This window comes from Adiantum capillus-veneris, chromosome 25, assembly GCF_014529385.1.
Source record: "Adiantum capillus-veneris isolate H3 chromosome 25, ASM1452938v2, whole genome shotgun sequence".
In the NCBI taxonomy this organism is placed as follows: Eukaryota; Viridiplantae; Streptophyta; class Polypodiopsida; order Polypodiales; family Pteridaceae; genus Adiantum; species Adiantum capillus-veneris.
Genome location: NC_140955.1, coordinates 17,696,784 through 17,714,227, shown reverse-complemented (window position 1 = coordinate 17,714,227; position 17,444 = coordinate 17,696,784). Strand labels below are relative to the sequence as shown.

At 44.3% G+C, this 17,444-nt stretch overlaps 1 protein-coding gene across 3 annotated transcripts in view; it reads right to left on the bottom strand.

The window, feature by feature from the left end:
- Window positions 1-9,802, bottom strand: part of LOC147424501 (uncharacterized) — a 191,214-nt gene extending 181,412 nt beyond the window's left edge. The window contains exon 1 of one of the 3 annotated variants that reach the window (XM_086499767.1): window positions 9,550-9,802. In XM_086499767.1, coding sequence (XP_086355893.1) covers window positions 9,550-9,719 — 170 coding nt within the window. In that variant the 5' untranslated portion in view covers window positions 9,720-9,802. The remainder of the gene's footprint in view (window positions 1-9,549) is intronic. The other 2 variants (XM_086499766.1, XM_086499768.1) reach the window with 2 other exon arrangements.
- Between the last annotated feature and the right edge of the window lie 7,642 nt (window positions 9,803-17,444).

Here is a 17,444-nt window from a genome sequence, read left to right as displayed (position 1 = left end):
GCTTGGCAGGTCATCACTCTTCCTTGTTCACAGGGAGGGCTTGGGATCATTGACCCAGCACAACAGAGCAGAGCCCTTCTTGGGAAGTTCATCGTCAGAGGACTTCTTCCAGGTGAGGAGCTCCGGAAGGAGTTCTTGCTACAGCGGCTTCGTGCTAGGGTGCCTCAGGCAGGAGGCCCCTGGCAACCTTCAACCAAATGGATCTTCACAGAGATGCGCAGAGTTGGTTTGAGCAAGAGACTGGAGGACTGCTTCGCTGTGAGTTTGCTTCGATCTTGGGAGCTCTTGCGGCGAGGCCTGGAGTAGAGACAGCCTACTTGTACGAAGGAGCGCTTACGGCAGCCCCTTGTCTCGAACCCCATGGTTAGCACTCAGAGAGGCCACTAGGTTGGTAGTCGACCTCATGTGTCTTGGGGTCCCATGGCAGCGGGTCCACCGCGCTCTCTAGGTGACTGGTTCGAGTTCACGGGCTTGTTAGAGGAGGTGCAGGTTTCCAGCTACAGGGTATGAGAGGGGTGCAGAGCATGTGCCAGGACATCTCAGAGGCAGTTCCAGCTGAGTGGCTTACGCCTCTCGAGCCAATAGCACCCAGGTGGATGGGAGCCTTCACACGACTAGAGGTTTTCATCTCAGTCAGGGCCTGCTCAGAGACTGTTCCATCCCTTTTCTTCGAGCTTCAGGGTGAGGGACGCCTACAGCGAGTTGCAATAGAGGCCCCGCAGGTGGCAGAGTGTTGTTTTCAGAGGATCCGAGTAGTAGGCATCTGTGGGAGGACTTGTGTCATAGATCCTGACCCAGCAGCTCTTGAGACTGGACACTGGAGGCTGTGGGCTTGGGAGTGTTGTCCACTGGCACGAGTACAGTGGGATCCTGGTGAGTGGCTCTGGAGGGACCCCTTCTCTTCTGCAGACCACCCAGGTGTCCCGTTCTTTCAGTACACTGTTCAACTAGGACGTCATATACTAGCAGCACAGAGAGAGGCCCGCCCCGCTGCAGCACCTCATTGGCACGAGGAGGGTCTCACAGCAAAGTTCTTGGCAGACTTCTGAGAGAGGTTATGAGACTCCAGACAGCCGAGGCGAGTCACCTTGTTTCAGTGGCTGGTCGCACACGGAGCTACAGCAGTTGGGAGTGGGCTAGTGCATAGTGGTCTCTCGGCCACATGTGCAGCTTGTGACCATCTTGTGGAGAGTCAGCGTCACTGTCTTTGGGACTGTCCCTCGGCCCAGCAGGTGTGGCTACGTGTTCTTCGGCTGATGCCTGCTCTCTCCACGGCTCGACAGTACACTTGGGGAGCAGCGGCTTGGTCCACTCTCACGGACCCGGCACTTCAGTTTGAGCTATCTTCCACCAGCATGATGATAGTCATGCAGGAGGGGCAACCTACACTCCAGCCTGCTACAGAGCTTACTCCACAGGAGTGGTGCAGTGAGAGAGGAGTGTTGGGAGCTCATCAGTGGCCTGACACTCTGGTTCATCTGGCGGGCCTGTTGCTTCCGCATCTTTGAGGCTCGCCATGTGCCACCAGCAGAGACTGTTCGCGATTTTTGGCTAGAGCTGATCCATACTCTCAGAGGACAGCTTGAGGGACTACAGGGCAGCTCCGACCGCATGCGGGAGCGCAGAGAGGCTTTCCTTCGACTCTGGTATCCTGGGCCTTTTTACACCATGGTCCAGGGTGTACTCCGATGGCACTACCGACCACCTGTGTGGCTTTTCCCTCCCCCCATTTCTTGATTTAGCCCCATTGTACATATGCTGGTTTTTTCATTGGGAGAGTCTCCCATGATGGTTGTTGTAGCCCTCTCTTGAAGAGGTGGTTGTAGCCCTATGGGCAGTTTCAGTAACTAATAAAAGGATCTTTTTCTTAGAAAAAAAAAAATATGGACAACATATGCAATGCAGACTTCCATGTTTCTCATTCTCTTGAGCATGTGAAAGAAGAATTCCATATGCACAATGAGATCAAGAAGAATGCTCAATGTATGCCATCTTTGTTGTTTAAGCGCTTTGATGTCAACCTTCCTGTCAAAGATGATGATGCTAGTAAGATGGATGTAAGCAAGAAGGCTACCATGGTCATGAATGAGTCGCAAATGCAAGGAAATGAGAATTTTGAATATCCAAGTCACATTGCTGATACTTTCTAATGAAGAGGAGTATGTTTGTGATACAAATGTGACTCTTGGGAGTTCTCTTTGTGTAGATGAAGTAGTCAAAGATCACACGATGGAGGTCAATGAAGATAAAAATGACAAAGAGGGTGATGTGTATGATGAGGGCTCTCGAGTATATGCTTTGATTGATTGTATGAAAAAGGTGATGAAGCAATTAGGTATACTACTTATGTTGCTGATGAAGAGCCTATCAATGAGAAACTTGATGATTTGTATGATGATGTGGGTATCTGTGCCTTAACTGATGATGAAGAGAATATTGAGAGATTAGAGTATGTGAAAAATGATGGAGATGATCTTTTTATACCTCATGTGAATATGGTTGATGCTACCTTTCTTGATCCTCTTATTAAGAAGCCTAAGTTATGTATGAAGGGTGGCTTACCTATCAAACATGGTATGGTTGAATTGGATAGAAGATTAATGAAGAGGTGGGAGAATGAAATGGATATGCATGAGGATATAAAAATGGATGAGGTAGAAGTTGAAGACTTTTTGGACGAGATGTTAAAGACTTCCTTGCATGCTACAGTAATGAAAGGGTGTCTCTATGTGGTATCTATTGAGAGTACTTTATGCTTAATGAGGATTTGGATTCTATATATGGTTTATGCTTTGATATTGGAAGTTGGAGAATTGATATGGTTGGTGTATTTTCATGCATTTTGTGCTTATATTGTATGCCCTTTTGATCCAGTTGGACGACATGTCTATGCTACTGTTGAGCATGAATGCTCTAGCAGACTGGGGATGTGGCAAACTATGTTGCGCGCATTTTGAGAACCCCATTTTTGATAAATTTGTACATACGGATATGACGCCCGATGTCAAAAGGGTGTGTGGGCTTTCTTTTTGTGGGTTTTTTAGCTTGCTTTAGCAAGCACATGTACATACACTGCAAGTCACTAATCTAGTGACAGCTGTCGAGCTACTGTAGGTGCTCGTGAGTGAGTTTTTTGAAGCGAGACTTTTATATAACTAAAACTCACGTACAAACTTAAAAAAGTTCAGCCAAACTCCAAAAAATTGCAGGTTTGAGCTCGTTGTGCCTCCTTGATGGTTTCTGTTGCAGTTTTTGCCCTCGCCTTGCCTACCCTACGTGTAGTCGTACCGGGGCAACTTTCTATTCGCGTCAATTTTGCATGTAGCCGTGTACATTCAAATTTGGTCATCTTCAGCTTTCTCGCCAATCATTTTTCAAGCTTTCTCCCAAGCTTTAAAGTGCCCCAATTGGAGTTGTGCTCTTCAGGTTACGACTAGTTCTCTGCAGGGTTATGGCTATGGCAGCCTAGTGGCAAATTGTGTTCAGACAGATTGGGAGGGCCTGTATGTATGAATTGTGGAATTGATGTTGAAGTTGTGGGTTTGTGATGTCGAATGGTGAAAGGGGATGCCCTTGTCTTCTTATGCATTGGTTGGCGTGTGCTGTAAATCCATGCTTTGGCAGGGTTTTGCTCCTATGTCACATAGTCTCTTGGGTGGGCGACGGCCAATAAATTCCCAAAGGGACTACTCTTGTTGGACTTGTGGTGTTTCAAAGGGATTTTCCAAAGCTTTTTGTGTTGTTTTAGTGCTCTTTCAACGCTCTTGGGTGACATCGCTATAGAGGTGTTCTAGTTTGTTTGTTCCCAACAGCGTGTATGGTGAACGGTTTGGCACTCCGTCTCTTTGTTCATCTACATTGCATACACAGTTTTTGAGGAAGACAAGATTTTTTCCAGTCACTTTACATGGAATAGGTATGTTTATGTTTTTGTGTTGGAAATGGTTTCAAGAATTTTCAGCCATGGAGATTCTTGAAGAAGAAAGAAGCATGACTCTAGACGAAAATGAAGCATTGAAGGAGCCACAGAAGACTGTCGCTTACGGTGCGGCCCAAAGAAGCAAGCGTTGCAAACCTTTATGAAGTTCAAGTACCGCACGACTCACACATCAGAGTGGGCCGGCGACGAGTCCCTTCTAGGATTCCGGATGCTATTGGCGATCTCCCTCGACGCCATACGGTTCGGTACCAGTACCTCACTTTGAATAGAGGGGATGTCACGTGACACATCCAACCCTATGTGTCCGTGGACAAGCTACAGCACGACAAGGGTTCAGTCAATCCAGTCAGTTTAGATTAGAAGTGATCTGGCACTTTTGTGAGTCTATTCATAGACCGTGCATGTCCAGTCACTTAGTGTAGATGCATATCCTCTGGTTGCACACAGCATGATCATAAGCATTCCCATCAGAATCCATCAGAATCCTTCGGGGGAATTTTCCAGTGCATTTATCCTATTTTTCCTATTTTTTGACATTTTTTACTTATTATTTTTAAGTGACTTTTGTTGGAAAGTAGGTAGGGCAAATTGAGTAAGTTTGTATATAAGCCAACCTAGACTAGCACTAATTGGCAGAAGAGGCAGCAGGAGCATACGCTCAACAGGCACCTTCTCAGCAGAACCCCCCAAGAGACCTAGCGTTTTTGGAGCAGATCCAATACCTAGAGTTTTCAACACCAGATCAGCCAGCGATTTGCACTTGCAGATTCCGACGACAGCAAAACATCAGACCAGCCTAGCGTTTTGCATTTGCAAGACAAACGGCAACAGATTCCAGATTTTCAGCCCTAGCGTTTTTGCATCTGCATCCAACCCTAGCGTTTTGCAAATTCTCCGTGACGGAAACTCAAGGAGCATCAGCGTTTTCAGTTTTCAGCCTTAAGACATCGCAGAAGAAGTCCCGAACCTCGCAGATCTCACCTTCCCGCAGCAGTTCCTCGTCGCACGGTCAATTACCGCAAGGTTTACAATTTCAGCCCGGAAAACGCAGATTTCAGCTTCTGCGTTTTCAGCGCATCGTCATCGCATCGTCGTCATCGACATCGTCACCAACATAGAGTCAAAATTCAGCAAATAGAAGATTTGCAGATTTCAGCCTTAGCGTTTTCGGATTTCAGCCCGTCTCGTCGTCGTCCTCATCGTCGGCAAGTCCAAGCATTGTAGAGATTTGTGCAATCATAAGTAGACCGCTCTCGCCATAGAGAGTGGGGCCTTCGGAGGAGGATTTTACGTCGTCTCTGGTGTCGTATTTCTCTTCTCTCTCTATCTCTCAGTCTCATACATTTTCACGCACAGTGTCCATTCACTTGTTTGTAATCATTGCACTCTCTCATTAAGAACGGAAGGCTCTACCTTCCATAAGAACAAAAAGGAACCTTGAGCACATTATGGAGCACTCATCTTGAGAAAGAACAACATTCATTCCGATGCACCTTACATATGGACACTTTGCAAAACCTAGCGAGAATCTGCAGCACGCTGAATTCTCTATTTTCTGCCTCGAAAATGCGCCAGATCACCTCTACAGCGGTCCCCTCCCGTCCATGGACCTGTCCACGGACCTCTGGGGGTATTAGGGACCGTTTAGGGCCGAAACCCTAAACCTGAAAAAATACACAACAGGCAGTAATTCCCTGTTTTGGGCTCCGTTTCGCGAGCCGATCGCATCCGTAGCAAGTCCTTGAGCTCCCGCACCTGTAGGGCTACTTGCACTTTGAATCGGACAAGATTTCTCACGTGAAACCTCTCCGCTTTCACCTGTACCTGCGGGGGATTAGCAACTAGCTAATCCAATACCTGTGCAAGAGGCTCTTGCATCGGCAATCGCGCAGGAACCCACACAACTGTACATTAGTCAAATGAAGAGCCCTCTTGTGGGACATCACATAACTGCACGTAAGGGGGAGAGGGAGCAGTGTGTAGTGTGCAGGGCATCACTCCTAGCACCACACTGTACATCGAGTGGAAAGAAAGCACTCCATAGCTCTTAACCTGTGACAATTCTTGCAAAATGAGCCTCCCAGCTTAAAAATCAGCGCTACCTCTTCATACATGAGGAAATGCATTAAAATGCGCCACTTGGCACAATTACACGCATTTTTCCGTTTCGAGATAGCCGCCTAAAAATCTCCCGACCTGTTGCCCAGTTGACTTCGCGGCAGAGTTGTAAAATGTTCCCCTTGTCATTCCGAAGGTAATGACGCGAACACATTTCACGGCCCAAAATAGCAGTTCCCTAATTTTTAGGAGATGCTTCCGTTGGGCTCCCACTAGTCTTCTGACCATCTATCCTCATTGGGACCGCATCCAAAAGTGCAATGTGGCCCAACTATCGAATACTTTCAGTTGGTGATCTCACCTTGACTTTATGCCTTTATTGAGTTCACTTCCCTAGTATCCACCAACTTGCTAAGTGCGATGGGGGGACCTACATGACCTTGGACTAAGCCTAGACATCCTCTTACTATACGAATTCCAATGCCGACCCACTTCCTGTTTGCGGGTGAAACTACCGTTTACATTGGCCATACAATGTCCGACCATTTGCAACTTCAAAAAGAGGGTCTCAAAAATAAAACAAAAATCATTGGAAAGAAACCAACAACTAAGGTTAGCAGTTGCCAAATCCTCGTGACATAGTTAACATTGCCACGTCCTCATGACAATAACGACCCCCCAAAAGTTCAAAAGACCTATACAAACAACCATATTTTCAAGCTTTGGCGTTCCGGATTTGTTGTTCCAGGCCCCATCCCGGCTGCCGTTCCGGTTATGCTTGGGAAGGGAACGGCATTTCGATCTTGTTTCTGTTTCGAGGAGGCGTCGGGCTTGGAAACGCATTCCGAGAACGGAAGGGCCCCGTTCTGGCCGTTCCCTATTACTCTACCAATTTCCCAACCATAGGTATCCAAAAGTCACCATCCATTGAGAACAAGACCAAGCACCAACACCTGGTAACCATCTACAAGACATTATGTTCAGCAACTCATAGCTATCACCAACAATTAAGGGAAGTATGAGACAGAGGCTCAAGGTATTCACCCATGAGGTATAATAACAGGTATATTAGCAGCATTAGCTTGGATAATGCAATTCCAGTCAGATTAAAGTGACAAAGTGTGTGTGTTTGTGTGTGAGAAACAAAATAACCATTTGCTACATCAGTAGCTCAAGTGGAAGTATATGTGATGAAGCAATCATAGCCAAATGAAGTGACCGTGTGTGTGTGTGTGTGTGTGTGTGTGTGTGTGTGTGTGAGAGAGAGAGAGAGAGAGAGAGAGAGACTAGATGGGGTCCCAAACCCCCCTCCAAGGGCTCCCCTCTCTATCGCTAGAGAGGTATTTGCTTTAGATTGCACAAATGCTAATACAATGGTCCTAGATGCTGAGATGCTCATGGGATCTTGTTGTAGGTGCTTGGATCTGCGAGGCTAAGGGTTGGAAACTAGAAATGCTTGGGCTGATCTGGCTTGGAACTACGATCTGCTGATGAGGCTAGAGCTGAAATCTGAAAACGCTGGAATGATTTTGTTGCTAAAGCTGGCGATGGGCTGATCGCTGAAAAACGATGACGGTGCTTGTGCTGCAGGTACTTGTACTGCGGTAACTGGATGTCAGAAGAGGTGACCTCTAGGATCCCCTATATGGGTGCAAAACTCTGGTCTAGCACAATGCCTGATAAATAGAAGAGGGCTAATCCACTCTCTACAACACGTCAACAAGACCTTGAATAGAAGTCTTATGGTTATATCTTTTTAGCATAGTCATAGGGTAGCGAGACTTACAGTATTTTGCTTAAAGACTTCTATGAACAGAATGGTTGCAGCATTCTGACCAAAGAGAAACCACCGACGTGATGATGATGATTTTAGTACATCAGAGGCATTTGTATGGAGGTCAATGTGGCCTGGATGTGATGATTAAATAGATAGACCCAGTGCAAATCTAATGTGACATTTGAAGTAGAGTGCACACCAAGATGAGAATGTGAATGTAACATGTCATTTAAAATTCAATGTAGATTAAGATGTGAATGCTCATTGCGAACTAAATGATTGATGATTGTTATTTGAAAGGAGCATGCTTTGTGAGTATATTGTCTTGTGTGGATGGTCATTGGCATATATGTATGTGGTGCATGTGGTGTTGTGTCTATTTTGCAAGCGTAATCAAGTGCAAATACTCTTCTCTCTTCTTCTTTATGGGATGGGGGGGCACAAAATGATGGCATGTCATGACCGTAACGTACACAACCTACACTAAGGTGACATGGTTGCACTGAGTTTATTTTTTGGACGCTAGTTATAGTAGCAGATCATTTTTAATATTCTTTTGAAGCACTGTTGTAAATAACATATCAACGAGTTTCTTTTTGGGTTATACTTCTAGTACCCGGTGAATTTTTAAGTGCTTTTGTGAGCCAAGTGCCTATAAGTAAGAGGCTAGGGTGCCCATTGTACATAGATTGTGTGTTTGTTCGCACATAACAGTTGTAACTACTTGTGATAGTTCATCAATTTAACAAAGAAGTACCGCCTAAGGGGCTAATATCTCTAAGAGTGAAACTCTGCCACTTTGTGTCTCTTGTCTAAAGTGTTATTTCAAGTTCAGTTTTCTGTTTTCAATTCAGTTCGGTGTTGTTACAATGTACTTTACCACCTTGTTAGGTGACTTGCCAATTTCAATTTGTTTGTCAATACATCTTTTCTATTTTTTCCCGTTGAACAATTTGCTCTTGTATATTGGTAGTCTTAAAGGCTAGGTCTCTTTATCTTCCCTCTCTCTTGTATTTTTTTCTCTCTTTAACCTTCTCCAATTGTTCATGTTCTTCTCCCTTCCACTTTTTGTTGCATTACTCACAACAAATGTAAAACATAAAGCAAAGAGAAATAAAGACACCTACTATCCTGTAGAGAATAGCTAAAAAGCATAGATAGTGCAAAAATCGACTATATCTATCACAAGGGTGCTTGAGGAGCATCCACATAGCACAAGTTTCCGAAAAGTGGCTACCTCAACAAGAAAATGACACAACATACTTCTATGGACATTTCATAATAGCCGATGATAAAGAGTATTTGGCATTAAGAGTGCCACAAGGGCCAAACCACCAGTCCACCTCATCCATCGGGACCCAAACATGACCATTGATTTCACAGATAGAATGAGGCAATCCCAGCATGACGCAAGGATTCGAGCAGAATGGCTCGCTCATAATTCTCATTGGCACACAGGCCATTTCTTGACCGTTCACACTACACCCAGTATATCCTCAGTGATGGGAGGCATAGTTTGCTAATTGCATGCAGGATGCATGCACAGGGCATAAAACACACATAATTTCCATTTTTTCCTGCTCGTTTTATATATGACACATTAGCATATGTACTATACTAATTTAGCTCATTGGCTGTAGGGGCACGGGACAACGTGACATGCGCAACTCTCTCTCTCTCTCTCTCTCTCTCTCTCTCTCTCTCTCTCTCTCTCTCTCTCTCTCTCTCTCTGTGTGTGTGTGTGTGTGTGTGTGTGTGTGGAGAAAAAGCAAACCTGAACAGTGGAGGAAGGTAGGAAGGCTGCCGCTGGAGCTGGGGTCCATCAGAGCTACAAAAGAATCTAGGTAGCGCGGGCGAGCGCAGAGAAGAGGCAGCTGAAAAGGTGAAGGGGGGAGGCCCACAGCATGGTGGACAAAGTGCCCTGAGCGACCACAAAGTAGCCATTCGCAGCCTCCGTCTTCCCGCTGCTGGGACGTCTGAGCGAAGAGTTGATCCTAATGCAGCATAATTCTCACTTCGTACTCCTTTTAACTAAAGTGCTTCGTTAGCGGCATTTGTATTCAAGTGAAGTGAGTCCAAAGGTAAAGGTAAGAGAAAACTAGAGTGCTTGGTCAACCTGTATAATCGGAAGTGGTAGAAGCATAGAAGCATTGAAGAACAGTATACATTAGTAAAAGGAACATAAAAGTGGAAGCTGAGAGAGAGAGAGAGAGCGAGCTTATTTTTTCTTTCCGACAAATCTTGTTAGCGCAAGGGAGTAGAAGTCACTCATACATACAGGAATGTATATATTGTTTTCTTCTCATGCAAGCATTGAACAAGAGTATACCTCCGTAAAGAAGAATGAAGAAATGAAAGGTGAGAGAGAGAGAGAGAGAGAGAGAGAGATCTTATTATTTGTTTTGCACAAATCTTGTTACGTTAAGTGAGTGTAAGTCACTGAAACGATTTGATGTAAATAGTATGGCAAAAAGTTGATGAATTAAGAACTAGTCTCAAGTAGATCGAGCACGTCCGCAATCTGCACGAACAACATACAATGGTGTTTTGTGGAGCAACCAGCCAGCACAGCGATGTCGATGGTGATTTGTCGACCGAGTGTATTATTCCAAGTGATGTAATGTGGATGCCATGGGGTAGGTGGTTGAACTGGCCATGGAATGAACTCATTCCGTTTATGCATGTAGTGTCTGAGCACCCGCTCTTGCAAATGTGGGTAAAGACAGTATTGCAACTTATACATTGCAGTCTCAAATTCTGGCTGCTACTCAATCAAATCAGCTGGAATCAGCCTACCCATTCTATATTGAAAAGAAAAAGCATTTAAATCAAAGAAATTGATAAGTTGTCATGTATGTCATAGTTTGAATGGAAAAAAAAAAGACATTGTTGTAGCCAATGATCAACGTTATATGACAAAGACAGTGAATAAAACAATGAAATGAAGATGGCAGAAGTTCGCAGCTATATTTTCTTGTTTTTTTTCAAAAAATAATATTTTCTCAACCTTGGTGGATGTCCTAAACAAACTTTATAACCTAATGCAGTTGTTGTTTTGTGTTGTTTAATATATAAATGTTCTAGGTTTCTAGCTTTATGTATATTGGTACTAGTTGCTAAAGTGGTAATTTCAAAATTGTCCTCGAAAGGACTATGTGCCTACATGTCTGCTCGCATTCTCTCCGAAGGATTGCGCTTGTGTTGGCTAACGCGTTAATGGATGTTATTCGTAACTCCGATATATCTCCTATTGTTTTTCGTGCAACCTATACTGTAGACTATGTATTCTTCCCTCGACGCTGCTTTTTCTGGGATGGAAGGCCGATGCTTGTCTCTGGTCGTTGATGAGTGTCTAAATCTGCAGTCCATGCAGATTGGTTAGGTCAATAAAAAAATGACGATACAACGGAGAAATGAATGGAAGCTAGTGATACTTGTTATCCATACTTGCCTTGGTCTATTGCAACTGGCTCGTATGGAGAGGCTGGTTGGCCGTAATTTACTGCCTTGTGTTCCCTGTAATGCCATGCTACCTTCTGGATTGTGATAGGTGGATTAGTTGCGTCGTGCGTGTGGTTTGCCGAAGTCATGAAATTTGTCAAGATAGCGGCACAGTTTTCTTGAGTAGCTTTTGAAAGTTCAGCTAAATCAATGTTGTAACCAAACCGCAGCTGCTCCCTCGTGTACAATGTAATTCCTTCCGTTTTTGTGTCGAGGAGTTTTTGTGCTTTAACATTACACAACATACTCTCATCATCCTCGTACTGGATATCAAGCTCTTCAAGTATTTGCTTCATGAGACCTGTAGGATGTAGGAGCAAGCTGGTTAGTGTAACAGACAGAAGGCGTTATATTTTTCTTTTCTAATAGTACATGTTGTCATCTTGTCTGTGTTTGGTGTGGCCATCGTTTGGTTTAGAGCTTTATATCTTGCATCGCACTTATTCATGAAGTTGCGACGCTCTTGAAAATTATGGAATCCCTCAATATACGCATGGGGTTTCTCGCATGTTGAGTTAGCCAATCTCATCTGCTTAGTCGTGAGGTAAAATCTCTTAGGTTGTATCGTTGGTTGCGTTTCCTTTGCATTGTTCGTGTATTGCTTGAAGAGCTGCACAATAAGATGAGTGATAGATTCACATGTGTATACATAGACAGATGCAAGATCAGACAAGCATGTAAAATGTACCGTGTTGTGATCCATTGCTTGATTTAGTTTCCTGCACGTAAAAATAATTATTTTGATGATCTCTTACAGTATTTCTAAAGCATAAGATCCGACAAACATTTAAACACAAATGAATGAAGTGAAAATGGAAAGTGCAATAAATTTACAAAAGGTGGATCAAAGTGAGTAGGGGTGATAAGGAAGATGTCTTAGCAATGCAACATATTGAACATGACAAGTCGACAGAAGAGAAGATAAGCAGTTGAACTAAAATTTCTGCTTTATATACAAGGCAGTTACAAGGCGATTCAATCAGTTTAATACAAAGAGGAATTGATACTAAAGAGGGGGTAGGAAACATTCATGTTTAGAAGGTCAAAAATCTAGATGGTGTGAACATCTCTGGCGTAGGGAGCTGTAGTAAATGTAGCCGGGTTCGCTCAATGACGCGTGATAGCATCACGTATAGAAGGCCAGGGGCGAAAACTTCTTTTACAATGAGCAAGACGTTGGTGTTGATTGTTGCGCCTTGGGACTTGTGTCCAGTCATAGCATAGGCTTGCTATGCTTTGACCGTCAAAGTGTAAGTTCCTGTTTGGATGTGTCCAGTGTGACTTTGATTGCTTTGACGCCTCCTTCTTCATCTTGGAGGATTTTGTCTACGCGACATATTGATTCATTGGCTACTCCAATTGTTAAGTCTATGTTCTCTGTTATCAGCGCCTTTGCTCTTTCTGCTATTCTGTCAATTGCGTGGAAGTCGGGATCTTCAAGCCATGCTTGGAGCTCAGGGACATTGTGTGCATTCGTCTTGAGGCCAATTTGGATGATGTGACTATGCCGATGAAAGTGTTCCAAGAGAAGGTTATTATAATATTGAACGTCACTCTTGTGTGTGCAAATGATTGTCATATTCCTATCCATGTATTTCTTGTTGGAATTAGGGTTGCAGAGAAACACACACAGCTTGGAGAAGACGAAGGAAGCTCAAGGCACACAATAGAGAGTGTGTTACTTAGTGTGCAATGGAAAGATAGATAGCCCTAGAGTGATGGGCGTATATACAATGCACGGGGGAAAAAACCTCCTAAAGAGGGAAAAAATGCCCCGGCGGTCCTAGTGTGTTCACACACATCACTACCACATGTATATGGTAACAAATCCCCCCTAGAGTGATGCGGTGAACGAGAGCTGGCACATGAGTAAAGGGAAGTGCCATGCCCTGAGGACAGGATCAGTCCACAAAGGGGAGTAAGCCCAAAGCTTTGCGGAAAGCTTCAAGCTTCTCACGAGACAATGCCTTTGTGAAAAGATCTGCAAGGTTGTCCTGTGTTGGCACATAAGCCAAGCTGATCTCTCCTGCTGAGAGCCTCTCCCTGACATAGTGGTAATGCACCTCAATGTGCTTTGTGCGAGCATGAAAAACTGGGTTCCTCGCAACTGCCAATGCGCTCTGACTGTCAGTGTAGATAGTGTTGGCAGTGTCCTGTCCAACACCCAAGTCAGCCATAAGGCGTCTGAGCCATACACACTCAACCGTAGCTGTGAAGACTGCCCTGTACTCAGCCTCACAACTCGAAGTGGCCACAGTAGGTTGCTTCTTGCTCAACCATGATATACATGAACTGCCAAGCATGAAACAAAAACCACTTGTGGACACTCGCGTGTCAAAACAACCAGCCCAATCTGAGTCCGAAAAAGCATGTAAGCCTGGCGGCAATGATCCCCCCTTGGGATAAAACAAGCCAAGATGTAAAGTGCCACTAAGGTAGCGGAAAATCCTCTTGACAGCCTGCCAATGCTTAGACCCTGGGCTATGCATAAATCTGCTGACCTGCGAGACTGCAAACTGAATATCTGGCCTCGTGTTGCATACATAAATGAGGCAGCCAACAGCAGTTTGGTAAAGAGTGACATCAGCAGGATCGCCAGCATCATGTAGACTCAACTTCAAACCTGTTTCCATGGGAGTGGCAATAGGTTTGCAATCCTCAAGTCCAAACTTACATAGCAATGTCTCTATGTAACTTTTCTGACACAAGGCAATACCACCATCACACTGCTTAAACTGTATACCCAAGTAATGATGCAACAGCCCCAAATCTTTCATCTTGAAAGTAGCATTCAAATCAGCCTTAAATTCAGCAATATGTCTCTCATTTGGTCCAGTGATCAGCAAATCATCAACATAAAGAACCACAATGAGAAATACATCATCCTCACGCTTTACATACAATGTGCTTTCTGTTGGACTGTTACGAAAGCCTCGTTTAACCAAATGAGTGTCAGCTTTCTCATACCAAGCACGAGGAGATTGCTTCAACCCATACAAAGCCTTCTTACATTTGCACACTTTGTCCTCTTGTCCTTTTATGACAAAACCGCGAGGCTGCGTTACATAAACTTCCTCAAATATGTCACCATTCAAGAAAGCAGTAACAATGTCTGATTGATGTACATCCCAACCAAAATGAGCTGCCAATGCACATAGAAAACGCACAGTAGTCATACGACAAGTGGGAGCAAAAGTCTCTTCATAATCTATGCCTTTTTGTTGTGCATAACCCTTTGCAACAAGTCGAGCCTTATGGCGATCGATCTCACCATCCGGCTTGCGTTTCAACTTGTAAACCCACTTTGTACCAATGGCCTTTTTGCCAGGAGGCAAATCACATAAAGTCCATGTGTCATTCTCTATAAGTGCATCATATTCTGATTTCATGGCAGCAATCCAATTTTCTGAATTCTGTGCTTCATCAAAGGACAGAGGCTCCTCAACATCATGTAAACTAGACACAGCCAAAGCATAACAATCTGATGCATAAGATGCATGGCGAGAGCCTGAACGAGTACGACTAGATAAAGGTGCATCCAATTTACTGTCACGCAAAGTGTGCACCAGCCATTTTGGCATACCTCTAGCCTGCTCATTTTCAGCCCTTTCCTCATCAAGTACATCATGTACATCTGCATCAGTAATAGGCTGTTCTAAAACATTTTCAGAAACCCCCATAGGCTGTACATTTGCCTCATTGGAACTTACATTCGTATTTCCACCACTGAAAAGAGGCAACAAAGTGTCATAAATGTCCTGTGAGCTTACATTACTGTCTCTAGTACATGACAGCAAGGGTTGAACAGAATCTTCCACAAACACTACATCCCGTGAAACCAAAATACGTTTTGTTTGCGGATGATACAACCTGTAACCTTTGCTTTCAGCACTATAACCAACAAAAATACATTTGACAGCCTTATCATCCAATTTTCTGCGCTGCACTTGTGGCACCAAAGCATATGCCAAACAACCAAAAACACGCATGTGCTCAATAGAAGGTTTTCTATCATGCCATGCTTCATATGGAGTAATAGACTGCAAAGCTTTCGTAGGACACCTGTTAAGTACATAAGTGGCACACATGATGGCCTCAAGCCAAAAAGAATGCGGCAAAGCTTGACTTTTGACCATACATCGTGCCATTTCCGTTAGTGACCTGTTTTTCCTCTCAGCAACACCATTTTGCTGAGGTGTATAAGGCACTGTACATTGGTGTTTTATCCCACGACTAGCCAGAAATGCATTAAATTCATGAGACATATACTCCCCCCCTCGATCGGAACGGAGGGTGCCCATAGTACATTTTGAGACATTTTCAGCCATAGCCAAAAATTGTTTGAAGCACATAAAAACTTCGGACTTCGCTTTAAGCGGAAATACCCACGCATGCCTGGAGTAATCATCAATGAAAGTCACGAAGTACAGGTAATTGCCCAAGGACGGAGTTTGCATGGGCCCACAAACGTCACTATGCACAAGCTGCAACCTGCATGTGGCCCTAACTGAACCATCCTTTGGAAACTTAGAACGCTGCATTTTACCCACAATACAGCCTTCACAAACATGTTTGATAGGTGCTTCAAGAGGCGGCAAAGAAGCAACCATATCAGATTTCTGCAAACGCAGCAAACTGGCAAAATTCAGATGACCAAAACGTGCATGCCAAAGTTTTGCATCTGAAATAGCCCTTGAATCTGCAACAGCATTTGCAAAATTTTGTCCACACTTGTCATACAAAGTGAGCTTATACAGCCCACGGCACAAAAGCCCAGATGCAACAATTTCATCACCAAAACTGAGATCATGAACTGTACATCTGTCATCCACAAATTTGACTACAAGTCCAAGTCTAGCAAGTGCGGATACAGACAATAGATTCTTCTTGATCCCAGGTACATAAAGTGCATCAACAAGTGTGAAGGAACTGCCATTAGCAGCAGTGAGCACAATCTTTCCAACTCCCTGAACTGGATAAGAGGCGTTGTTGGCACAAGTGACTGAATTCCCATGAGGGACAGACTCGAGAGAGGTAAACAATTCACGATGTGAGGTAATGTGCTTTGTAGCACCACTGTCGAAATACCACACATGTGAATCTGCAGCAACTGACAAGCATGCATCATGGACAGCAGGATTGTAAGTGCACTCTGCGCTAAAAGCCCATTCTGCATCAACATCAGCATCACAATCTCCTTTCACAGAAGACTCAACAATGGCTGCATTTGTAGTGGAACCAGTATTTGCAGTGGAACCACCCTCTTTCTTCTTAGCCTCTTTGGCCTTCAACTTAGGACACGACTTGATCAAGTGATCATTGGCTTTACAATAATGGCAACGCATCTTCTTTTTGCCCTTATCACCAGAATTGCCAGACGAAGTGCTGCCAGCAGAAGCATTAGGAACAGAATTTTTGCCACTCGCAGCAGAACCATAAGAAGTGGCTGCATTACTGTTACCACCCTTTCTTTGAGAAGCAATAAAAGCCTGTTCAACTGCACGCTGCCTAGTCCTGTTTTTTCTAGAAAGTGACTCTTGCAACAGCAATGTGCATAATGCATCAAACTTGACAACTTCAGGATTTCCTTGGGTCATCAGTCTCCAAGTACTAGCAAAAGTCTGGTAGGAATCTGGTAAGGCATCAAGAACAGTCTGCACAAGGGAACTGTCAGAAATGACTTCACCTGCAGAAATGAGTTGCTCATTGATATCCTTGACACTAGCAAGGAAAGTGTCCATATCATCTTCCTCATGCATAATCTTCGACTCTAGCTCTTTACGCAGCAAAGCAATTTTAGCCTCATTGCGGCTTGCATAAAGACCTGCTAGAATATCCCAAGCCTGTTTTGCAGATTTTGCTGAACGGATGTGAGGAATAATGGTGCGCTTCACAGACAACGCAATCAATGCATGAGCCTGCGCATCCTTAACATCCCAACGAGCTTGTTCTGCTGTAGGCAAAACAACTCTAACAGCTGCAATCCTTGCAGCAAGACCTGCAACATCCTCAATATCGCCTACATCTTCAGAACCAGGACGTACATCAATGCCCTGCACAATGTTCCAGACACCTTTTGACACAAGAACGTGTTGCATCATATAAGCCCACATAGGGTAGTTGTCCCCATCCAACCTGTCCTCAGCAGCAAACATCTTGAACACATCT